Raw genomic sequence first — 25,966 nt, forward strand, 5'->3', positions numbered from 1 at the left:
GCTGTCGGTCTGCACCCATCTCTTTTTTTTCTTTCTTTCTTAACTCAGTGTGACGGGGAGGCGTACACCGTATAAACACAATGATAAAATAAGCGAACAACAGACAGCAGGTTAAAACGGAGAGCTGAAATGTGTCAAGGCTGGCTTGACTTATTAACCAAGGAAGAAACCACTCAACTTGAGCCGAGGTGGCGCAGTGGTTAAATGCAGCACTGCAGACTACTTCAGCTGACTGCAGTTCGGCTGTTCAAATCTCACCGGCTCAGGGTTGACTCAGCCTTCCATCCTTCCGAGGTGGGTAAAATGAGGACCCGGATTGTTGTTGGGGGCAATATGCTGACTCTGTAAAACCGCTTAGAGAGGGCTGAAAGCCCTATGAAGCGGTATATGTCTAACTGCTATTGCTAACTCCATTTTGCAGAATTAATTTTACTGATTATAAGTAAATAGAAGCTAAGCAAAGCCGGATCTGAGCAAAAGCGCGCGAAAGCATTAGATAATCAAGACATGACCCGTTCCTCTCCCCTTGGCAACCCCAGTCCATAGTCCAATCCAATATCTCCACAGCTGTCAGGTGGGAGACATCCTCAAAAATCATCGTCAGGTTAGAATGCCGGACAGTTGGCCTTAGCGGGAAACTCCCCTCCTTGCCACATGCGCAGAAGATGGTGAGAACAGCTCCCAATTAACAGTCCTCCTGTACAGATTATTTCCCCCACCCAAATACCATGCCCTCCCTCCCCGTTTCAATGGCAGACGAAAAGCAAGGAGCAAAACAGAGGCTGACAAATTGTAAAATGGCAATCAAGCACGCAACAACCTCTGGAGACTTGCATTCAACCAATCTCCAGTGCCTGGAGGAAGCACCAGATCTTGAGGTCTTTCCTAAGACGAGGAGAATGGGGGCCTATTATATATTGGCTTCTCCACCTATCCGTCAGGTTCAACTCGAAAAGGTTTTTGGTAGTATATTCCTTTTTCCCTTGTTCTGTTTATCACTGGCATAATCTTTCTTTTAGTGTCTACTACCCCATTATAGTCATCCAGAAGACATACATTCCCTTGACCGGTCTCAATAATCTTTGCAGAGCACGTGGCAATACAGCAGGACACGACCAAGGCACGCATCCCCTTGTCTTGGGCGCTGCCTACCTTGTAGGGTTGCTGTTTAGAGGTTTAGAGAACAAAGCATTCATCAAAATATCCAGGTTTTCAGGTCTGGGCTGCAATATTCTGGATGGGCAATAGATGTCAACAAAGCGCTCAGATTTTCTCTTGCTTGGCTGGCAAGTAGTGTTATTTGCATTCTTCCAATCCATGTCTGGTAGTCATTTAGTATCTTAATGATATGATTATTCCAGAGTATCTCTCCTTCCTTCCTTCCTCCCTCCCTCCCTCCCTCTCTTTCCTTCATTCTGCCCTCCATTTTTTATCTTTCTTTCCTTCCTCCCTCCCTCCCTCCCTCTTTCCTTCATTCCGCCCTCCATTTTTTATCTTTCTTTCCTTCCTTCCTCCCTCCCTCTCTCTCTCCTTCATTCCTCCCTCCATTTTTACCTTTCCTTCCTTCCTCCCTCCCTCTCTTTCCTTCATTCCGCCCTCCATTTTTACCTTTCCTTCCTTCCTCCCTCCCTCTCTTTCCTTCATTCCGCCCTCCATTTTTTATCTTTCCTTCCTTCCTTCTTTCCTTCCTCCCTCTCTCTTTCCTTCATTCCTCCCTCCCTCTCTCTTTCCTTCATTCCTCTCTCCATTTTTACCTTTCCTTCCTTCTTTCCTTCCTCCCTCCCTCCCTCCCTCTTTCCTTCATTCCGCCCTCCATTTTTTATCTTTCTTTCCTTCCTTCCTTCTTCCCTTCCTCCCTCTCTCTTTCCTTCATTCCGCCCTCCATTTTTACCTTTCCTTCCTTCCTCCCTCCCTCTCTTTCCTTCACTCCGCCCTCCATTTTTTATCTTTCCTTTCTTCCTTCTTTCCTTCCTCCCTCTCTCTTTCCTTCATTCCTCCCTCCCTCTCTCTTTCCTTCATTCCTCCCTCCATTTTTACCTTTCCTTCCTTCTTTCCTTCCTCCCTCCCTCCCTCCCTCTTTCCTTCATTCCGCCCTCCATTTTTTATCTTTCTTTCCTTCCTTCCTTCTTCCCTTCCTCCCTCTCTCTTTCCTTCATTCCGCCCTCCATTTTTACCTTTCCTTCCTTCTTTCCTTCCTTCCTCCCTCCCTCTCTTTCCTTCATTCCTCCCTCCATTTTTACCTTTCCTTCCTTCCTTCTTTCCTTTTTTCTTTCTCTCTCTCCTCCCTCCCTCCTTGATCCTTTCCTTTGCTTTCCTTTGCCTCCCTCTCTTCTTCTTCCCTTCCCCCCTTCCTTCCTTCCTTTATTTCTTTCGAAACCCACAAAACACTGTAGCTTAAAAGGCATTTGTCGGATTGATAATCGAGCCATCCATCTCGTTCTGTTCATCATTACTCCACTCATCATTGCTAATCAATAACAAAGAAAAATTCAAGCCCGGTGCGAAATATATTGTTTCAAAACGTCATCTGAACGGCAGCTTCAATACACGCCACCTTGAATTGTAGAGATGAGGCGGGAAAGAAACGGAAGAGATCAAAAGACAATAACAGCTTCATCCAGGAAATAGGTTTCATTTAAAGCACCTGACAGCGAAAGGGATTTAAATCCCATACAGTTATTTAGTTCTTTTGCATTAAGCCTACGATCTGACGTTTTGGAGGGCTGGTGCCACTCCGAGACCCCAGGATATACTTCTCTGCCATAAAGCAGCCAAGAAAAAGCATGATAAGAGTGGCATAAACTTTTTTTTCCATCGGATTCCAGCCAAATCTCCCATTTCTCTCTCTCCCCAACAACTCGTCCCTCTCTTCCTTCCTGAAATAATATCAAGTATAAGAATTCTGCTTGGGAAAACACACATCCAAGCGTTCAAAACATCCGAAGAATTTTAAAAGGTACAGCCGCTTCCCTGTTTCCTTCCTAATAATTTTTGCCCGTTGCATCCATTTTGGCTCTTCTGTGGCTCTCTGCGTCTTGGTTTTTCAACGCTGCCAGGCTCAGAAGCCTGGCCCGTAATTTTTAAATTTTATTTAAACAGAGATTTAAACCGGTCGATTTACAACAAAACACCGTCAACCCCCCCCTTGCAATCCACACCCATAAAATCCAAAATAAAGGCATCAATTCAAGCCAGGCAGCTGCCCCAAAAGCAAATTAGAATAATCTTGAAGCCACCGACACACTAAACCATGGTTTGCTTTAACTACAGCAGCAAGAATTGTATTTGCCCCAAATTGGAAATGAAATAAGTTACCAACAGATGAAGAGGTAATAAAAAAGGTACTAGATTGTGGAGAGATGAACAGGTTGACAGTGAAAATAAAGGATAAAGAGGAATCGGTGTACTTCAAGACATGGTGAAGATTTTATGATTGGCTAGAGAAAGAAAGAAAAGAAGATATAGAACCCAGACGATGCACTATTAATGAAAAGGGGGGGGGAGAGGGGGAAAACAGAAAATAAAATATTAAATATACAAGTATACACTCAAGAGCGACATATAGAGGGGGGGACATAATTAGAATAGATTAGCGAAGATAAGGGGATAAGAAATGATACTAAAGTATATTTGGGTTTGCAGAAATACTATTCCAAGAAAACAAACAAGATTTGAAAGAGACACCTATAACAACAGAAAAAGAAAGGGAGGGAGGAGGAGAGAACGAGAGGAAGAGGAGGGAAGGAAGAAAGATGAGAGGGTGGAAGGGAGAGATAGAGAAGGAGAGAGGGGGTAGAAAGGGGAAGAGAGTAGGGGAGAAGGAAGGGAAGAAGGAAGGACAGGAGGAAGGAAGGAAGTAGAGAAGGGAGGGAGGGAAAAAGGAGAGGAGGGTGGAAGGGAGAGAAGGAGAGAGGGTAGGAAGGGGAAGAGAGGAGTAGGAGAGGAGGAAGGAAGTAGAGAAGGGAGGGAGGGAAAAAGGAAAGGAGGAGGGTGGAAGGGAGAAAGAGGGTAGGAAGGGGAAGAGAGGAGTAGGGGAGAAGGAAGGAGAGAAGGAAGTAGAGAAGGGAGGGAGGGAAAAAGGAAAGGAGGGTGGAAGAGAAAGAAAGGGTAGGAAGGGGAAGAGAGGAGTGGGGGAGAGGTAAGGGAAGAAGGAAGGAGAGGAGGAAGGAAGGAAGTAGAGAAGGGGGGAAGGGAAAGGAGAGGAGGGTGGAAGGGAGAGAAAGAGAAGGAGAGGGTAGGAAGGGGAAGAGAGGAGTAGGGGAGAGGTAAGGGAAGAAGGAAGGAGAGGCGGAAGGAAGGAAGGAGAGAAGGGGGAAGGAAAGGGAAAGGAGAGGAGGGTGGAAAGAAGAGAAAGAGAAGGAGAGAGGGTAGGAGTGGGAAGAGAGGAGTATGGAAGAGGCAAGGGAAGAAGGAAGGGGAAGGAGGAAGAAAGTAGAGAAGGAAGGGAGGGAGAAAAGAAAGGGAAAATAAGGTGGTGTTACAACAGGCACTAGGGATGGTAAACAAAGCAACCCAAATTGCATATTACAACCTATTAAATGGAATAACAAATGTGTAAGAACCACAAGTGTAAAGAAGAATAACAATTACGTGAAGGTATATTTACAATAGTATGTAAGAGAATAAAAATTTTTTAAAAAGTTTGGAAATGAACCATGGTTGGCTTAGCCATGGTTTAGGGAGCAAACCCCAGTTAGCTCAGCTCAACACACACACACACACACCCCGGGAGGATGAAGTCCCAGCCGAAACCGAAGTGACGCCATTTTGGGCTTCGCCCCAGCCCATGAAAAGCCAACTGGGGGTGGGTGGGGGGCACCCCATTGGGATCCTGATCCCGAGCCCCCCCACCCATCGCCCGCAGATGGGCTGGGGCAGATGCGGAGATGGCTCCCCCAGGCCCAAATGGAGGGGGTTTTTTTGCCCAGCCTAGCCATGGCAAAGGGCTGCTTCTTCCCACCCACCCCAGTCCTGCCAGGCAGCCATGCCAGGCCTGGGTCCCCTCCGAGGGGCTGGTTTGGTGGTGGTGGTGGTGGGGGTCCCTGAAGGGAAGCCGGGCCCTGAGGGGCTGCAGTTGCTCGGCCTCCATCTTGGTGGTGGTCACTCAGGGCAAAAGGTCAAACTGCCCAGCCAGGATTCCAGCCTCTGCTGGACTCTCTGCAGGTCAATGGAGGACAGTCTGAGGTGGCTGGATTTTGGATTTATTTCTTGTTTCTTTGCCTCACATGATCCTTTCAACAGACCATGGTTCGCCATCCTGGCTAGGCCGCCGTGGGGTTATTTATCACAGGCCTTTCAACAGACCATGGTTTGCCATCCTGGCTAGGCCGCCGTGGGGTTGTTTATCACAGGCCTTTCAACAGACCATGGTTCCCCATCCTGGCTAGGCCGCCATGGGGTTATTTATCACAGGCCTTTCCAACAGATCACGGTTTGCCATCCTGGCTAGGCCGCCATGGGGTTGTTTATCACAGGCCTTTCAACAGACCATGGTTCCCCATCCTGGCTAGGCCGCCATGGGGTTATTTATCACAGGCCTTTCCAACAGATCACGGTTTGCCATCCTGGCTAGGCCGCCAGTGGGGTTGTTTATCACAGGCCTTTCCAACAGACCACGGTTTGCCATCCTGGCTAGGCCGCCGTGGGGTTGTTTATCACAGGCCTTTCCAACAGACCACGGTTCGCCATCCTGGCTAGGTCGCCGTGGGGTTGTTTACCACAGGCCTTTCTAACAGACCATGGTTTGCCATCCTGACTAGGCCGCCGTGGGGTTGTTTATCACAGGCCTTTCAACAGACCACGGTTCCTCATCCTGGCTAGGCCGCCGTGGGGTTGTTTATCACATGCCTTTCCAACAGACCACGGTTTGCGATCCTGGCTAGGCTGCTGTGGGGTTGTTTATCACAGGCCTTTCCAACAGACCACGGTTCCCCATCCTGGCTAGGCCGCCGGTGGGGTTTTTTATCACAAGCCTTTCCAACAGACCACGGTTTGCCATCCTGGCTAGGCCGCCAGTGGGGTTGTTTATCACAGGCCTTTCCAACAGACCACGGTTCCCCATCCTGGCTAGGCTGCCGGTGGGGTTGTTTATCACAGGCCTTTCCAACAGACCACGGTTCGCCATCCTGGCTAGGCCGCCATGAGGCTGGGCCCAGCTGCGCGACGGCCACCCGTGGCGTTAAGCTGCAATCTGCTTCAATGGTGGTTTACCGGTCACCTCCACCTGGCGGGCTCCTCAACCGTGGTTTGCAATGATGGCCGAGGCCTTTTTTTTCCCCATCGAGCATCCTAGTCTGGGCTCCGCTGGGCCTTTGGATGAAAGAAATCCGGTTTCTAATGGTAGCCATGGCGACTCGCTCAGAACAAGGGTGGGCCCTTATGTCTTGGATGAAAGGCAGTTACTATGTATATTTTTGTCAAAATGGGGGGGAAGGTGCTCCCCCTGAAGCCAAGAAGGCATGGTGGGTCAAAAAAGTCAAAATGGCGGCCACAAGCGAGGATTCAACAGGGATTCCCCGGCTGCCATCTTGGGTTTTTTAATGCCAATTCAAAATAAGATTCTTGTAGTACTATAAACACGTTTTATCTATTTGACGTAGTTGACCTATGCCATGATACCATTTCACAGGCGTTCCTTGCCCTGTGTAATATGGTTTGTTGTTGCAAACCATGGCTTGTGGCTTAGTGTGAACCCCACTAGTTTGGTTCCCTTGACAAACTATGATTGATGTCATCAGGTTTAGTGTGTGGTGTTAACATAGCTGATGCGAGCTAACCATCATTTGTGTGTGTGTGTGTTGTTGTTGTTGTTCCTACTGAACAATATATTGTATGGATGGCTTTTGCAACACATTAATTATAAAAGCGTCATCAGAAAACAAATTGAAACTATCAAATCACGTTCAAGTCATCCGCTAAGAATCTGCTTCTTGTTTTAAAAACTTGTGCTATAAATATATTTAAGACAATGTTTCTCCACCTTGGTTTATGCTTAAGACGTGTGGACTTCGACTCCCAGAATTCCCCTGTGCTGGCTCTCCATGGGTCTTAAACTTTTCCATGGTTGAGAAATACTGTATTTAGAATTATTTAGGCGTTTAAGAAAGCAGCAGACAATGTACAAGATCACGATAGGTAGAAGTTTGAATTGCCGAGAGACAACAGTCCAAACCGCACCCCCGCCCCGCCCCAAAACACTCACAAAGCTGAACAATATTTGATTTTAAAGTTATGCCAGCTGGATAGAGGGCATGAGGATAAAAATGATGAAGTTTCCTGCTTTTTCAGAATAGAATAGAATAGAATAGAATAGAATAGAATAGAATAGAATAGAATAGAATAGAATAGAATATATGAAGTGGAGTGGAGTATGAATCGAATCAAATAGAATAGAATAGAATAGAATAGAATAGAATATATGAAGTGGAGTGGAGTATGAATCGAATCAAATAGAATAGAATAGAATAGAATAGAATATATGACGTGGAGTGGAATGGAGTATGAATTGAATCAAATAGAATAGAATAGAATAGAATAGAATAGAATAGAATAGAATATATGGTGGAATGGAGTATGAATCGAATCAAATAGAATAGAATAGAATATATGAAGTGGAGTGGAATGGAGTATGAATCAAATCAAATAGAATAGAATAGAATAGAATAGAATAGAATAGAATATATGGAGTGGAATGGAATGGAATGGAATTTGAATCGAATCAAATAGAATAGAATAGAGTAGAATAGAATAGAATAGAATATATGGTGGAGTGGAGTATGAATCGAATCAAATAGAATAGAATAGAATAGAATAGAATATATGGAGTGGAATGGAATGGAATTGGAATTGAATAGAATAGAATAGGATTCTTTATTGCCCAAGTGTGATTGGAAACACAAATAATTTGTCTTTGGTTCAGATGCTCTCGGTGTATATAAAGAAAAATAAAGCAGAATACATTCATCAAGAATCATAAGGCCCAAAACTTACTCATAAGTTACTAATAAGCAATCAAATCACACTGGAAAACAAAACAATATAAATTGAAAGATACAAGCAATATGGTTATAGTCGTCACAAGTGGGAAGAGAGATAGATACTAGGAAGGATGAGAAGAATAATAGTAATACAGTCTTAGTAAGTTACTTGAAAGTGTTGTTAGTTGTTAAGCAGAGTGATGGCATTTGGGGAATAAACTCTCCTTGTTTCTAGTTGTCTTGGTGTGCAGTGCATTATAGCGTCGTTTCGAGGGTCGGAGTTGAAACAATTTACGTCCAGGATGCGAGGGGTCTGTAGATATTTTCCCAGCCCTCTTTTTGACTCGTGCAGTGCGCAGGTCCTCAATGGAAGGCAGGTTGGCAGCCATTGTTTTTTCTGCAGTTTTAATTATCTGTGTTTGTCTTGTTGGGTTGCAAATCTGTTAGCCCTAACCATAGTAACTGCAAAATAACCATTTCGGGGGGGGGAAAATAGACCTTAAAAGCAACAAATTACCTTTCTTGGGCAATCTCGATGTTCACTACAAACATATTGCTAAACAATGGGGTTCTTGTAACCTGTGCCAGGTGTAACCAGCACTTGCTTAAAATCTGTCTTCCCTTCCCCATTTCCCCTCCGCCCCAATTTAAACCCTATAATCACTCCCGCAACTCTCTGCGTCTGAATCAATAAAATTTGCTTGCATTTTAATAACAGAATCAAGAGTTGGAAGGGGGCTTGGAGGTCTTCTCGTCCTCACCCCATTGCTGACTTCACCCCATTCCTAAGAGGGGGTGCATAAGTGCGCCAAAATGCCCACCATTCCTGTCCTAATGCCCCCATTTGTTCGTATCCATTTCACGTATTCATAATCATGTTTATACTTATATCTGTTATCTCATATACATGCTTGGCAAATAAATAAATAAATAAACTCAAGCAGGAGAACATTTCAACATTTCAGGCAAGTCCCTTTTTTAAAAAGTTTAACAACATTTGTTAGTGTGTGTGTGTGTGTGTGTGTGTGTGTGTGTGTGTGTGTGTGTGTGTGTGTGTGTGTGTGGAATGCTTCCAGACTCCCGGTTTTAGGATCTTTAGGACAATTTTTCCACAATATTATTGTGGTGAGGTTTTTTTGTTAAATTCTAATTTGTTTGCTAGGAAGAAACATTATACTGAATTTAAGATAGGCCTTCCCACAAAGTCAGATTAAACCGGGGCGGGGGGGGGGGGGGAAACGGGACATACACACTGATTCCAAGTCTAAAGGCCTCTTCTTGCAAATAATTTTTATAGAGAAAATAGCACAGGTAATTGTGAGCATGCTTGTGAATTCTAAGTTTACACTCAGATGTTTCCCAAATAAGTGGGAGTGTCTTGTTCAAGTTAGCAGTTGGTTGGCTGCAAAATTCATAGTCTCCATGTCTTCCTTGAACATTAGCAGAGCTGTTCTCTTGTAAAGTGTTGTCCAGGGTCTGCACGCACAATCATGATTGCTGTCAGAAGATTAATCACAGATAAACTTGGGTTTTACTACTGGTAAGATCAGTGTATCGTGCTTCTTCGATAACCTGAACGGTTTCAAAATTGTTTTCTTTCAGGAATCAATTTAACAATTGGGGTGGGGGGGTGGGGAATAGCAACGCCATAAATTTCGATGGTCATCCAGGCCAGAAAAGAAACAGAATTCCTTAACAGCGTAATTTGATTTGGAACAAATTATTGGCAAAAGAAAAAAAAAAATTGCACTGTCTGGTGTAGAATGGAGTCTATCAGGACGGCGTTAAGTATTTCAGCTCTAAACAGATTTTTTTTTTTTGCATTTTTTGTTTTGCAGCTTTAAAGAGAAGAGGAGAGTCCAGTCCCATGATTCCAGAATCACTTTCCAGGTAACTGCTTTGATGACAGCTTTTACTTCTGATTTTTGCAGGAAATATGTGTTCCACAGAGTAAGTTGCAAGCGAGCCACGAATTCTTCAAAAGTTACAAAGCCACAAATGGCCCACTAGACCAACAACAGTTCCTAAAAAAATGAATCTTTTGGGGGGAGCCAATCTCTTTAGCTTCTGGCGGTATCGTAATACTGCAGATGTTAGCTAACTGCTGATTCTAACAGTAGTTCTATCAAAGAAAAGCATACACCGTGTAATGAAAATAGAGCATCTCTGCTTGAAGCTAATTCATGGCGAGATAGGTAGAGAGATGGAGAGAGAGACAGAGACAGAGAGACAGAGAGAGAGAGAGAGAGAATTAGAGCTAGCGCAGTAGGTAGGTATATAGATAGGTAGGTAGGTAGGTAGGTAGGTAGGTAGGTAGGTAGGTAGAGAGAGAGAGACAGAGACACAGACACAGAGAGAGACAGAGACACAGAGAGAGAGACAGACAGACAGACAGACAGACAGAGAGTGTGTGTTAGAGCGAGTGCGATAGGTATGTAGGTAGGTAGAGAGATGGAGAGACAGACAGAGAGACACAGAGACTCAGAGAGAGCGTTAGAGCGATAGGTAGGTAGGTAGAGAGAGAGAGACACACACACACACACACAGAGAGAGAGAGTGTTACAGCTAGTGCAATAGGTAGGTAGGTAGGTAGGTAGGTAGAGAGAGAGAGAGAGAGATGGAGAGACAGACAGAGAGGCACAGAGAGAGAGTTAGAGCTAGTGCAATAGGTAGGTAGGTAGGTAGGTAGGTAGGTAGGTAGGGAGAGACAGAGACAGAGACACAGAGAGAGAGACAGAGAGACAGAGAGAGAGAGAGTGTTACAGCTAGTGCAATAGGTAGGTAGGTAGGTAGGTAGGTAGGTAGGTAGGTAGGTAGGTAGAGAGAGAGATGGAGAGACAGACAGAGAGGCACAGAGAGAGAGTTAGAGCTAGTGCAATAGGTAGGTAGGTGGGTAGGTAGGTAGGTAGGTAGAGACAGAGACAGAGACACAGAGAGAGACAGAGAGACACACACAGAGACAGAGAGACAGAGAGAGAGAGTGTTACAGCTAGTGCAATAGGTATGTAGGTAGGTAGAGAGATGGAGAGACAGACAGAGAGACACAGAGACTCAGAGAGAGCGTTAGAGCGATAGGTAGGTAGGTAGGTAGGTAGAGACAGAGAGAGAGAGAGAGAGAGTGTTACAGCTAGTGCAATAGGTAGGTAGGTAGGTAGGGAGAGAGAGAGAGAGACAGAGAGATGAGAGAGTGTTACAGCTGGTGCAATAGGTAGATAGGTAGATAGAGAGAGGGAGGGAGAGAGATGGGGAGAAAGAGACACACACAGAGAGACACAGAGACTTTGAACGGCCAATAAATGGGCTGTCGTGAGTCGAGGACTACCTGTAGTGTAAGACTGGGCTTTTGCCCTTCCTAGTGAGAGAAAGAGGGAAAGGGAAAACCAGCTATGCCGGGAACAATGTCCTGGTTGATGCCGGACTCCTGCAGTGAGATACAAGCAGTGGCTTTGTTCCGCAGCAGCCTCTGAAGGCTGGTGAATGTCTCCTCTGTGCCACAGAAAGTGGGAGGAGAGTCAGCCTGGGTGGCAGTACAGTAGCTGGGGTCGAACCGCTAAGCGTTTTTTTCTGGGTTGAGGAGATGGGGAGGGTCCCGTGAAATCCCCGAGGGAAAGAGCTATCCCTAAGTGGGAGAAATTGGATCCGAAGAGATAGAAAAAAAATCTTTCCGGAGCGCCTGGGACGGATCTCCCCGGAGAGAGGCTGCCCCATGTCGGAGGAGCATCACCTAGGTTTTCTTGGCACGCTTCGCTTTGACACAAGTGCAAAGTTGTGGAAGAAAGTGCCGAAGAGAGGGGAAAGGTAAGGTGGAAACCCCCCCACCCCCAGGTTATTTTTTGCAGGGGATGGGAAACCGGGAAAGGATAACTGGACAGCGGGGTGATGTTTAATATAACCGCGAGGTGATCTCCAGCAGGGGAAAAGGCTATGTTTGCGTACTTTGACATGTGGGCTAGTTGATAAGAAAAATATATTGGCACCTGAGTTATTTTGGGAGGGGACCGACTTAACTTCTTCCGGGATTGCTCGAAGAGAATGTAAAAGCAAGAAACTGGTTTCAACTAGCTCCGCTTACCCGAAGGGCTTTTAAATTAAAACTGGAAGGGGAGTTGTCGTGCCACACTTGCCGGGGGGGGGGGTAAATTGCGTCCAGTTCTGGTCACCGTTTTACCAAAAAAAAGGCTTCCGACACCCTAGAAAGGGTGCAGAGCAAAGCATCGAAGATGAGAAAGCATCTGCAAGATTCACCATCCGATGAACAGTTGAGGGAGCCAGGTGAGTCTAATGTCATGAAGAAAAGGATTTCGGGCTCTCACAGAGAAGATGGGATGGGGGGCAACTTATTCTACAAACCTTTGGAGGGCAGTAATGGATGGAAACTTGGATCCAACGTGGCACCAAGGAGAAATTGCCTGACAGCGAGAACAATTAATTAGAGGAATGCCTTGCCTTCAGAAGTTGTGGGTGCCCCATCTCTGGAGGCCTTCAAGAATGGGCTGTAGAACTGTTTTGACGGGTATGGCAGAAGGATGGACCTCTCTTGACCAAGGGGGTCAACTAGATGGGACCTCCAAAGTGCCTTCCAACCCTGTTATAGCAACACCACTTAAGACTTGTATACCGCTTCACAGCCCTCTCTAGGCGGTTTGCAGAGTCAGCATCTTGCCCCCAACAATCTGAAATGGATGGATGGATGGATGGATGGATGGATGGATGGATGGATGGATGGATGGAAGGAAGGAATAGCAATAGCACTTAAAATTTATATACCACTTCACAGAGCTTCACAGCCCCCTCTAAGCGGTTTGCAGAGTCAACCTCTTGCCCTCAACAATCTGAGATGGACGGATGGATGAAAGGAAGGAAGGAAGGAAGGAAGGAAGGAAGGAAGGAAGGAAGGAAGGAAGGAAGGAAGGAAGGAAGGAAGGAAGGAAGGAGAAAAGGAATAGCAATAGCGCTTAAGACTTATATACCGCTTTACAGAGCTTCAAAGCCCTCTCTAAGCCTTTTACAGAGTCAGCCACTTGCCCGCAACAATCTGAGATGGACAGATGGAGGGAAGGAAGGAAGGAAGGAAGGAAGGAAGGAGGGAAGGAAGGAAGGAAGGAAGGAAGGAAGGAGAAAAGGAATAGCAATAGCGCTTAAGACTTATATACCGCTTCACAGAGCTTCACAGCCCCCTCTAAGCAGTTTACAGAATTATCCTTTTGCCCCCCAACAATCTGAGATGGATGGATGAACAAAAGGAAGGAAGGAATGAAGGAAGGAATAGCAATAGCACTTAAGACTTATATACCGCTTCACAGAGTTTCACAGCCTTCTCTAAGCCTTTTACAGAGTCAGCCTCTTGCCCCCCCCCCCTCCGCAACACTCAGGGTCCTCGTTTTACCCACCTTGGAAGGACGGAAGGCTGAGTCAACCTTGATGATTATACGTTATGCTGTATTCTACGTTCTAAACTGCTATTGTTTTAGTCCTAGTCAATTCTTGCTCCAACCAAACTCCGTGGGCATGAAGGCATATGTATTTTATTTATTTCTTGCGTCCTTTGCACCCTCTCTCTTATTCCCTTGTTCTAAATTCAGACTGCAAATTAGCCGAGTCGGAAGGGGCCTTGTGGGTCATCTAGTCCAACCCCCAGCCAACAGCTCACAAGTCCAATCCAAACTCAGCCAACCTGTCAGGGATGGTTGAAAATTAAACTCCCCAGGATTAAAAAAAAGCAGGAGAGGCATTCTGAGTTTACTTCCATAGTAGCTTTTTTTTTTTAAACAAACAAACACTAATATTGTTTAAACCAGTGTTTCTCAACCTTGGCCACTTGAAGATGTCCGGACTTCAACTCCCAGAATTCCCCAGCCAGCATTCGCTGGCTGGGGAATTCTGGGAGTTGAAGTCCGGACATCTTCAAGTTGACAAGGTTGAGAAACACTGTCCTAGACACTTCCCCATCTTCAAGTTGACAAGGTTGAGAAACACTGATTTAGGCTGCAGAAAACAGGACTTCAATTGCACCAAGCCAGCCTCGACTTCAGGCAGCTGTCCCAGAATGAGACCTCCAACATTCTGAGAGTTGAAGTCCGGACATCTTCAAGTGGCCAAGGTTGAGAAACACTGCACTAGAGAGAATCTTGCCTAAAAGGAACATATATGTAAACAAAAATCACTTACTGGCTAACCCTTTCACGATGTCCAGAGCATACTGGCTGAGATCGAGGGAGTTCTGGGAGTTGAAGTCCGGACATCTTCAAGTTGCCAAGGTTGAGAAACACTGGTTTAAACAAAGCACACTATTTCTTTCAGGCGCTGCTCAGAGTCCTTACCTGTTGCCATGCGCCCTGGGGTGGGAAAAGTGGCGAGAGGAGCAGTTATGTAGCAACCATTTCCACATTGAAAGAGCAAAATCTGGAAACCCACCTTGAGGTGTGTAGGTGTTATTGCTTGCCCCTCTACCACTGGGGCCTATTAATGATTAACCTGCAGGCTGAAGGGAGAAGCAAGGATGGGCAGAGAGACCAGGTGGAGCTCACACCTGTGGCCCCTCATCAGGCAGGTAAAAGAGTCCCACCCTTGTGGCATTAGACTCAAGCACCCTCGTTTTTTAGAAGAAGAAGAAGGAGGAGGAGGAGGAGGAAGAGGAGGAGGAGGAGGAAGAAGAAGAAGAAGAAGAAGAATGCTTTCTAACCACTGCACCACCTTGATAATAGTCCTGGATTCCAGCAGGATTGAATAGCACATGTGTGCAGAGACATGCATGAACGCGCACATGTCAGGACATGCACGCATGCAGGGGCATGCATAAACATGTGCATGCAGGGACATGTGCAAACACGCATGTGCAAGAACATGTATGTAGGCACCCATGTGGGGACATGTGTGCATGCATGGGCATGCAGGGACATGCACAAACGTGCATGCAGGGACATGCGTGGACATGCATGTGCAAATACATGCGTGTATGCAAACGTGGGCATATGTGTGCATGCATGGACATGCATAAACACATATGTGCAGGGACATGCATGAACACACATGAGTAAATACATACATGTACACGAACATGTGGACACGTGCATGCAGGGACATGCATAAACATGTGCATGCAGGGACATGCATGAACACACATGTGCAAATACATGCATGTATGCAAACGTGGGGACATGTGTGCATGCATGGACATGCATAAACACATACCTGCAGGGATATGCATGAACATGCATGAGTAAATACATACATGTACACAAACATGTGGACACATATGTGCATGTATGGGCATGCATAAACACGTGCATGCAGGGACATACATGAACACACATGTGCAAATACATGCATGTATGCAAACGTGGGGACATGTGTGCATGCATGGACATGCATAAACACGTACATGCAGGGGCATGCGTGAACAAGAGATAAGAGATAAGATCTTTTTCTTTCGTGAGCTTCTGTTTTGTCGTTTGCAGGGAAACAGAAGCTGACGAAAGAAATGCCACGGAGATCTGACCTGGGGCGATGGCGCATGTGCCAGCAGAGAGGGCTGTGCATGCCACCTCTGGCATGCGTGCCATAGATTCCCCATCACGGTCTTAGGATGTCAAATAATAGAATCACAGGGCTAGAAGGGACCTCGTGTCAGCGTTCCAAATATCATCCAGAATTAAATCAGAGCCCAAGGCATAGCTTCCATCAAAGTTCCAATTTAATAAGAGAGACATCTTGGTACAAACTGTGGAATACCCGAATCTGAAAGCTTCCTGGGTTTCCGCCCAGTTGAAAGTTCAAAACCTTGCCCCCACGGCCACAAGCCCATCCCATGGTCCAATCTTTGTCTGCCACGCTGGCATTCCCACCCATCTAGTTCCGGTCAGGTGCAGAGGTGCGGAGACAAAAGATGACCTTGGCTTTCTAGAAAGAATGTTGTTATGCCTACATAGCATCTAACTTCGTACAATCCCCCCCTCCCATCTTCCCACCATAGAAAATGCATAGTAGAAGAATAGAAAGTGTGGCAGACCAAAGACCCGAAAGAAAAGATGGCTGCAGGCCTGATGCGCAGAGGTTTTCAGAGTCGGTTTTCACCAGCCAGCGTTCTTTAAGAAACTCCCGAGTGCTTCGGAACCTTGGGCTTCTAGAAAGGAATGTTTTATTTTGACAACAACACATTCTGCTCCTTACTATTCCCCGCTCCCTATTGCCCACTAATGAAACAGAATAGTAAAATAATAGAAATTGTGGCAGGCCAAGGATCCTAAAAGCAATATGACTGCAGGCCTGACAGGCGGCCTCCCCTCAGGAGAAAAATGTTCTTCTATATCAGCGGCCCTCCCCCCCCCGCCCCCAAGCCCTCGGGCAGCAGGGACCAGTTCCGTGGAGAGAGAGAGCCGTGTTTTTGCGTGCTGCCTGCATCCCACAGATGGGGCTTCGCTTGTTTGCGCCGCCGAGTTGCTGGCATGCCAGTCTGCAACCCATGACTTGGGGACCCCTGTTTTAGTCCAAGACCCCAGCCAAATCTAAGAGTCCTTATTCCACCCAAGAAAAATGGCCGTCCAATATTTTCTGGATTGGCACCCTTGAGTGGCAGCAACCCCAACTCTGGGGGACAAACGAATCCACCGATGAATTGTTCTGACTGCCAGGAATTTCCTCCTTAGTCCCAAGTTGCTTCTCTCCCCGATAGGCCCCTTCCCTCCGTTACTTCTTGTCCTGTCCTCAGCCGCTCCTTTCTCTCTGGCAAAGCCCCTCAGGTACGGGAAGATGCTTCAGGTGGAAATGACTCTGTGTTCCCAAAGGTTCGGCACGGTTTGGTGGAGTTTGGAAGGTGCGCGCTTGCGTTCCCGTACATCACTTTGTTCGAGGGCTACCTCCATATCTAAGGAGCCACATGAGATCTGACAAGCATTCGCAAAGAAACACCGATCAGAGGTTACATTACTCAGGCTGGTGCCTCTGCAAAAGCCAGTTATGGATTTTCTCCTTCAACCCAAGCAAAGGTGGATAGCAACTTAACACGGCCAATAGAAGTCGGGGAGGCAGAGTCCTTGACCATAAGAGAACCGAATTGATTGCCGATTACAGCAGGGGTGGATTACTGCCAGTTCGCCGCGCAAAAAAACACGATTTCCACGTGGAAACAATAGGACTTCTTTTCTTGAATCAGAGCAGTCGGTTTTGCCATTTCGGCCATCAACGTCTGCAACCCTTCTTCCAGAGTAGGTATCAAAGTGCCTTTCCATAAGAATAGAATTCTTCTCTTGGACCTTGCCGTTGAGCTTCCTGTTCCTGTGGCAAGGGCATGTATTTTATTTGTTGCTGTCAGACTCCCAGGGGGTTATGCAGAGGTCATAGCTGACGTTGTCTGAGCTCCCAGGTTTGGTTGAAACTTGGAGGGTGATGCAATGTCCCCACGTTGTTGCTAGCTAATCCTATTATGTCCTGGAGGGTCATGTCTTAATCCCATCACCTGAAGGTCTCTCTTGCAGATAGTCTGGGCCAGCCCTGCTCAATAGGCACCAAATATCTGCAGGGGGCAGGGAGATGCTTGAAAAACACGTTTCTCCTTTACTCATCCAGGGAAATATAATATTCTGTCTTGTTACTATTTCCTAGAATATTTTAATATGTCGTAGAATAGAAAGTAGGGACGCGGTGGCTCAGGGGCTGAGACGCTGAGCTTGTCAATCAGAAAGGTGGGCAGTTCGGTGGTTCAAATCGGTGCATAATTGAGTGAGCTCCCATGACTTGTCCCAGCTTCTGCCAACCTAGCAGTTCGAAAGCACGTTAAAAAATGCAAGTAGAAAAATAGGAACCACCTTTGGTGGGAAGGGAACAGCATTCCGTGCGCCTTCGGCGTTCAGTCCTGCCGGCCACATGACCACGGAGACGTCTTCGGACAGCACCGGCTCTTTGGCTCTGAAACGGAGATGAGCACCGCCCTCTAGAGTCGGGAACGACTAGCACATATGTCCAAGGGGAACTTTTACCTTTAGAATATTTTATTCTTCTAGGAGAGGTGTGGGTTCTCCCTTTCTACACTGCCAAGGACCCTGGAGGAAAGAGCGTGAGCCGTTTCAAAGTTTCCCATAGACCTTTCTTCGGCCAGGCCAGAAATAAACTAGAATCACCCCTCTCACCATTGAGATTCGTCTCTCTGTCGCCAGTTCGTATCAGGTTCCCCCCGAGTTCTATAGCATCTCCTGCGGACGGAGGTCAGTCGGAGACAGAAGCGGTGGTGTTGAATGTCAAGGAAGGAATAAAGGCGTCTTGTTCTCCATTCAGGATCTATCTACAGTTTCCATTCATTATTCATCATGGAGGAGAATTCTCAGCTGTATCAAACCGGCACTCGTAAGACAAAAAGCCCACCCACCCACCCGCTTCCCCCCAGGAGGTCTCGGACAATGTGGACATAGGCCAGACGGTCATTCCTGGGAGGTCAGGCATCCTCTGCACTACAGAAGAATTCAGATTTTTTTCCAACCGTGTGTTTGGAACGCCGTGTCATAAATCTACCAAGCGTATTTGCTGAATCTCGTATTTTTCAGCACGGGAGACTTGGAAGTTGCTTCAGCAGGCAGATTAGAGCAGTCGACTAATGAGACGAATAGCGTTAGAAGAGTGTTAGAAACACCTGAGAGACACACAATAAACTACACTGCAGACACACAATAAACTACACTATGTAGGCCTTTGGTTATTCGGGTTTTCTCCCGCGTAAAATTGGAAGTGTCTTGGCGACATTTCGACGAAGTCTCATTCGTCATCTTCAGGCTTTGTGCTTCCAGGAGCAATGAGAGATCTCTGGAAGCACGAAGCCTGAAGATGACGAATGAGACTTCGTCGAAACGTCACCAAGACACTTCCAATTTTACGCGGGAGAAAACCCGAATAACCAAAGACCTACATACTAACACCCGCGAAAACCTCAGAAAACAAATATATATATAGTGTGTGTGTGTGTGTGTGTGTGTGTGTGTGTATTCATATGTATTTAGTGTCACATTTATATGTCGTATTTATTTATCAGCTCAAATACAACAATATATATATATATATATATATATATATATATATATATATATATATATATATATATATATATATGTTATATTTATGCTGATAAATAAATAAAGGGAGACTAGTATAGATCTATTTCAAGCTATTTAGCTCTCATCAGCTAGCCATACCCTTACTGGTATTTGAACCTGGGCTATATTGCACACTAGGCATACTAGGCAAAGATCTTAGCCATTAGGCCACAGGCTCTTATCCGTTTATCAGCGAAGCTAGCTGATGAGAGCTAAATAGCTTGAAATAGATCTATACTAGTCTCCCTTTATTTATTTATCAGCATAAATATAACAAATATAGCAAAAAGGCAACAGTAAAAAATATTGGGTATCTGTCTGGATGGTCTCTTGTGACGAGCCGAAGACAGAGAGTGGAAGTGTGACCTTCCTCCCATAATTGGGGCTCACCAGGGGTTGTAAAAAATCTAATATATATATATATATATATATATATATATATATATATATATATATATATATATATATATATATATATATATATATATATATATATATATATATATATATATATATATATATATATATATATATATAAGATTTTTACAACCCCTGGTAAGCCCCAATTATGGGAGGAAGCTAACTGCTTCCATCATCTGTCAATCGGCTCGTCACAAGATTGACAGATGATGGAAGCAGTTAGCTTCCTCCCATAATTGGGGCTTACCAGGGGTTGTAAAAAAAATCTAATAGATACCTTTTACCCTGGCTTCGCTGATAACGGGTAAGAGCCTGTGGCCTAATGGCTAAGATCTCTGCCTAGTATGTAATATAGCCCAGGTTCAAATCCCAGTAAGGGTATGGCTAGCTGATGAGAGCTAAATAGCTTGAAATAGATCTATACTAGTCTCCCTTTATTTATTTATCAGCACAAATAAAATAAAAAAAAACACGAGAGAGAGAGGGGGGGGGATCAGGATCTGTGAACAGAAAGTGCCGTATGTGGAAAACCTCCTTCCTTTCACCTTCCCCAGCCTCTGTTCTCCACCAGCGCCTCCCGGTTGATGGGATGGGTTCCCTCTGCACCTCTGCAGGCCTGCCGTGACCCTCGCCAGACCTGTATTCTGGCAGGGCCTGGAGGCAAATTTCCTTGACCTGCCACAGAGGACAACCTCTTGCTGCAATGCAGTTACTCTCCTGCATTCTCTGGATCTTGCAAATCAGCAGCTATTCCCTGCTTGGTTCCTCTGGATTCCTGGGTGGGCTGGAGGCAGGTGCCAGGTACCTTCTCTCTGTCTCTCTCTCTCTCTCTCCCTCTCCCTCTCTCTCTCTCTCTCTCTCCCCTCCCTCCCTCTCTCTCTCTCTCTCTCTCTCCAGGAGGTCGGATGACAGACAGGTAGCTTCACCTTGGCACCTTTCAATTATCCTTCGCCCTCCGCCATTCTGAATGCTTCTGGTTTTTACAGGGCTCAGAGAGGATAGTCCTGGCAATGATCCACTGCAGTGATCCAGGAAAAGAATCCACCCGATTAGACTTTCTCCGTTTGTGATTTTATGTTTGTTCTGATGAGGCGAACTTTCCCGTGCTTGCTTGCTTACCTGCCGAACACCTGTGTCATCCTTTCTGTAACTCTCCGATTATCTGTACGATGCGTAAGGAAAACCACTGCGCGATCGGTTTAGCCGCTGGAACTCCTGACCGAGCAGCTGTCAGCCAGTTGCTCAGCTGCTATGAATCCAGAATGCATCCTGGCTTGTATTTTGCATGGGGGCCCGGGCTAGAAGACCTCCAAGGGCCCCTTTTCCCCCGGCTGTCTTTCAGGTTTTCTTTTGCGTTAGGGATTTGTCGAGCGAAGGAACCGACCGGCGTTTTCTCCCGCTTCTTCTTTCAGGCGATCATAATGTTGCCCCAAAGGAAGAACTGGAAGTCCATGGGTAAAGGCCTCGTCCTGGGGACGCTTCTCACCAGCTTCATGCTGCTTCTGTACTCCTACGCGGTCCCACCCTTGCAAGTCAGCATGACAGAGTGAGTAAATCTGGCGTATGCGGGACGAGGGGGGGCGGGGGAAGCCTTGCATTTTCCTTTTAAGGACAAGGGGCCGCAACTCACAGCTCTGGAGCCGCATGTGGCTCTTTCATCCCTCTGCTGCAGCTCCCTGTCGCTCAAAATATGGGCGACACCCGCCTGCATGCGATTTATTGAGCTTTTCGACCCCCATTAGGCCAACCGCGGATAAATCCAAGAAAAGAAAAGTTTCAAAAGAAAACAGAACATTTAATTCAACTACATAGGCTAGTTCTGTGGCCACTCAGGAAATAGTCAGACACAGGAAGGTTTCTGTGGCTCCCGGTGTTTTCTTTTGTGTGGGAAAAAGGGTCCAAATGGCTCTTTTGAGTCTTTAAGGTTGCCGATCCCTGTTTTAGGATCTTCCACAGGAAACATTCGGAGTCATTTATTATGTTCATGGAACAACAAGCAAGGGGAGACACCCGAGATACTAACAGTGTCCAGTTCATTCAGTGACCCCCTCATAGTTGCAACGACGCTGAAAAAAGTAACTCGGGACCTTTTTTCCCACACTTAACGACTGTGGCATAATGTTCAAAATTCAGACGCTTGGTTACCAGTTCGTACTTACGACGGTCGTAACGTCCCGGGAACATGCAATCCCCTCCCCCCCTTTTTTTTGCAAACAAGCCAAGCTAGATTCACTTAGCGCCCGTTAGTGGCTAACAGCAGCGATTCTCTTAATAACTACGGCGAGAAAAGTCGTAACGTGAAACAAACCCGCGGATCAACTTGTCCCCCTGAGCGGCATGAATTCTGGGCTTCGTTGTGGTTGTTAAGTCGAGGACTACCTGTAAGTGACAAAAGTGGAATACTGTGCCTCTTGGAGAGGGGAAAGAGGACATCTTCTCTTTTGACCTTACCAGGGTAATATTTTGCTTGCGGGGGAAAAAACTGCACCATCTTCTTTTTGTTTTTAAAGTTTTTTTTTATTCTTATTTTTCCATAAACACACCTATATAATTAACCTTACAGTGTGTCATCTGGGTACAATCTTTATCTCATCATATTTAAAAGTTGCGTCATTTTAATCTATTTTTAATCTCACCTTTACCTTTACATTTCAATTCAGCTCCTCCCAAATTATTCCATTTTCTGTTTCTTTTTTAGCCATATTCGTTTTCTAACCAGCGATAAAACCATCCCCCTATCTTACAAATACTCTGATTCTTCTTTCTCTTCAATGGCCAACGTTAACCTGTTCATTTCTGCGCAGTCTAATATTTCTCTCTCTTTTTTTTTTACTTTTTTTTTTGTTTATGCAAACATAACATCTCTGCCCCACATGACACTTTTTTTACATATCTTATGTGATTCTTTTATCTGTACATGTAAGTCTTATATAACTATAACTATATGTATATATATACATTTATATATACATATAGAGCCGAGGTGGCGCAGTGGGTAGAGTGCAGTACTGCAGGCCACTTCAGCTGACTGCTAGTTCAGCAGTTCAGTGGTTCAAATCTCACCAGCTTAAGGTTGACTCAGCCTTCCATCCTTCCGAGGTGGGTAAAATGAGGACCCAGACTGTGGGGGCGATATGCTGACTCTGTAAACCACTTAGAGAGGGCTGAAAGCCCTATGAAGCGGTATATAAGTGTAACTGCTATTGCTATATTATTTCATGCGTCTTTTTTCTCCATTCTATGTATAACAACCCTTATGTACATTTCACTCATTTTATATCCATTTCCTATTATTTATTTGCTATAGTCTATTTCGTAATTCTACCTTTTATTCATTTTTCCGGTTTTGTGGTTATTTTTTTCATTTCTTGATCTTTCTTCTTTTTTGCTTTCCTACTCTCCCCCTCTTTTCCTTTAACCAATTATACAATAAATCCCATATTCAGATTCTTCTTTATCTTTTAATTATTTCTTTTCATTACCTCTCTCTCTGAGGGAGTTTTTTTTCCCATTTTTCCAATTTTGTGCAAATACAATTCTAGCTGCAGTTATGACATGGATAATTAAACATACATTTTCTTTACAAAACACCGCCTTGTTCCTAAGGCCAACCAAAATGGCCAGGTCCCTGTGACTTAATGGCGGCTTTCAACCTTAGTGACGGGGAGCAGCGGCCAAGGGAAGGCGTAGAACCTTTGCCAAGCAGAGATGAGAAAGGTTTAGAGATGGTATTCAGCAGGTTCTGACCAGTTCTGGGGAACCAGTAGCAGAAATTTTGAGTAGTTCAGAGAACCGGCAAATACCACCTCTGGCTGGCCCCGCCCCCATCTATTCTCTGCCTGCTGAGTCCCAGCGGATCAGGAGGAAATGGGGATCTTGTAGTAACCTTCACCTGGAGTCAGGTGGGAATGGGGATTTTACAGTATCTTTTCCCTGCCACTCCCACCAAGCAATAGCAATAGCAATTAGACTTATATACCGCTTCATAGGGCTTTCAGCCCTCTCTAAGCGGTTTACAGAGTCAGCATATCGCCCCCACAGTCTGGGTCCTCATTTCACCCACCTCGGAAGGATGGAAGGCTGAGTCAAATTTGAGCCGGTGAGATTTGAACCGCTGAACTGCAGATAGTAGTCAGCTGAAGTGGCCTGCAGTACTGCACCCTAACCACTGCGCCACTCACACAGAAACGGTAGGGAGAAAAAATTGAATCCCACCACTGGAAAGGTTGTGATGATGTCTCCTGAATCCAGGAAAAAGACAACCTCATTAATTTTTCCTCATTTGTTTTTTTTTTTCCCCCCTCCACCCAGGATTCCCATCCCTTATTCGTGCTCGTCCTACCGCACCCGGGCCCGGCTCTCGGCTTCAGGGAACAGCACCCAAGGTTCCCCAGGAGAAAAATGCCTCCCCAGGCTCAACATCATGTTCATGAAGACTCATAAAACAGCCAGTAGCACCCTCCTCAATATCCTCTTCCGTTTCGGGGAGAAGCACCGCCTCAAGTTTGCCTTCCCCAACGGACGGAGCGATTTCTACTACCCGTCTTTCTTCGACCGCAACCAGGTGAAAAACTACCAGCCCGGCGTGTGCTTCAACATCATCTGCAACCACATGCGCTTCCAGTACGAGGAGGTGCGCAAGTTGCTGCCGGCGGACGCCGTCTTCGTGACGGTGCTGCGGGATCCGGCCTACCTCTTTGAGTCTTCTTTCCACTACTTTGGGGGGATCATCCCGTTGACCTGGAAAGTGTTGGGCGATGACAAGCTGGCTGAATTCCTGAGGGACCCTTGGCATTACTACGACCCAAAAGGGTACAACGCGCACTACCTCCAGAATCTCCTTTTCTTCGACTTGGGCTATGACAACAACCTGGACCCCAACAGCCCGCTGGTCGAACAGTACATTCGCGAGATCGACGGGCGTTTTCATCTGGTGATGCTCCTGGAGTACTTCGACGAATCTCTGGTGCTCCTGAAGGATCTGCTGTGTTGGGAGCTGGAAGACATTCTCTACTTCAAGCTCAACGCCCGCAAAGGCTCCACCGTCTCAAGGCTGACCGACGACCTCTACCAAAAAGCCACGGCGTGGAACCTCCTGGACTCCAAGCTCTACCAGCACTTCAACGCCACCTTCTGGCGCAAAGTGGAAGCCTACGGCACGGCGCGGATGGCGAGGGACGTCACCCGGCTGAACGAAGAGAACGAGAAGATGAAGAGCATCTGCATCGACGGCGGCCGCCCCGTGGACGCCAACGCCATCCAGGAATCGGCCATGCAGCCCTGGCAGCCCCTGGGCGAGAAATCCATCCTGGGCTACAATTTGAAAAAAAAGATTCACAAAAAACACCGGAAACTTTGCCGCAAAATGCTGACCCCTGAGATACAATATCTGTCGGACCTCGGGGTCAACCTGTGGATTACGAAGCTGTGGAGCTGGGTGAGGGTGTTTTTGAAGTGGTAAAGGGGGGGGGGGGTTGAGCACCTCTTCTCTCCCCTCTTTTGGTTCGTTCCCTTTTCTCCTTCTACCGGTTGGTCAGGCACACGCCGAACTCACTTTGTGGCCAACGACGAACATGGGAACAAACTCGAGGATAAAGTGTTCCCGAGGGTGAATTTTTTTTTAAAAAGGGTGGGGAATGGGTGACCAATGCTTGTAAGCAAGGTAGGGAAGAGAAGGTGCTGTACCTATGACTCAGTTTTTGGCTGGACCTTCAGAAAGAAGAAAGTAAAAAAGGACGCCACTGGCTGTCACGTCCTCTTCACCAACTTGCATTCCAGGTCTCGGCTGTTTTAACGTCCCAATGAGGACAGTAAACACCAGTAAACAAGAAACTCCCACCCCTCTCCATTTGGCTCATTCCCCTCTCATAGTCAAACTCTCATTCCCCTCTCGTAGTCAAACTCTCACGGACCGCAGTCGTCAAGGTGTTCAGGAGAAGTGAGTTTGGCAGATTAGGGAAGAGGATATGTGCCGGTACATCGTTTCTTTCTCTTTGTGAGTAGCATTGCGGGATGCCCGTTTCCCAGAGGCGAATCGAACAGGTCTTTTGACCGAACTATGGTAAAGAGCGAGAACTTTGGAGCAGTACGGTCAGAGTTCCCTGTACGTTGAGCAGATCTGCCCCAAAAGCCTAACGCCGTTGCCTCTTGAGTACGGCAATTCTCCGCTGACATTTCGGAGCGCCAAATAACTAGTTTCCGGGAGGCTTTCCACACAGAGAGAAACCGAGCGCTTCCTCAGTTTTATAGCGCCCGCGTGAAACTTGTATTTACAGTGAGTTACGGTGAGTTGTGAATGTGTATTTCTGTAACCCGTGCATACATAAATCCCCTCCGTTTGAACCACAGTGGTATTTTGTCTGCTTGCCTTAACTATGTGCTCTCGCTGGGCATGTTGTCGCTTGTGTGAATTGGGAGATGAGTGTAATCTTCTCTGGGCGCCCCGAATCCATCTTCTGTTTTAAAATTGCACAGAAACAGGGCGTCAAAAGG

The 25,966-nt window shown here is 46.2% G+C and overlaps 1 protein-coding gene across 1 annotated transcript; it reads left to right on the top strand.

The window, feature by feature from the left end:
* The first annotated feature begins 11,538 nt into the window (after positions 1 to 11,538).
* GAL3ST1 (galactose-3-O-sulfotransferase 1) lies at positions 11,539 to 25,821 on the top strand. The gene is made up of 3 exons (XM_087703744.1): positions 11,539 to 11,774; positions 20,887 to 21,020; positions 23,786 to 25,821. Exons 2-3 carry the CDS (start codon positions 20,896 to 20,898, stop codon positions 24,933 to 24,935), a joined length of 1,275 nt encoding a protein of 424 aa, XP_087559870.1. The 5' UTR covers positions 11,539 to 11,774; positions 20,887 to 20,895; the 3' UTR covers positions 24,936 to 25,821.
* The last annotated feature ends 145 nt before the right edge of the window (positions 25,822 to 25,966 follow it).

This window comes from Thamnophis sirtalis, unplaced genomic scaffold, assembly GCF_051295495.1.
Source record: "Thamnophis sirtalis isolate CommonGarterSnake01/CBP01778 unplaced genomic scaffold, rThaSir2_p1.2 scaffold_2, whole genome shotgun sequence".
Taxonomy (NCBI): Eukaryota; Metazoa; Chordata; class Lepidosauria; order Squamata; family Natricidae; genus Thamnophis; species Thamnophis sirtalis.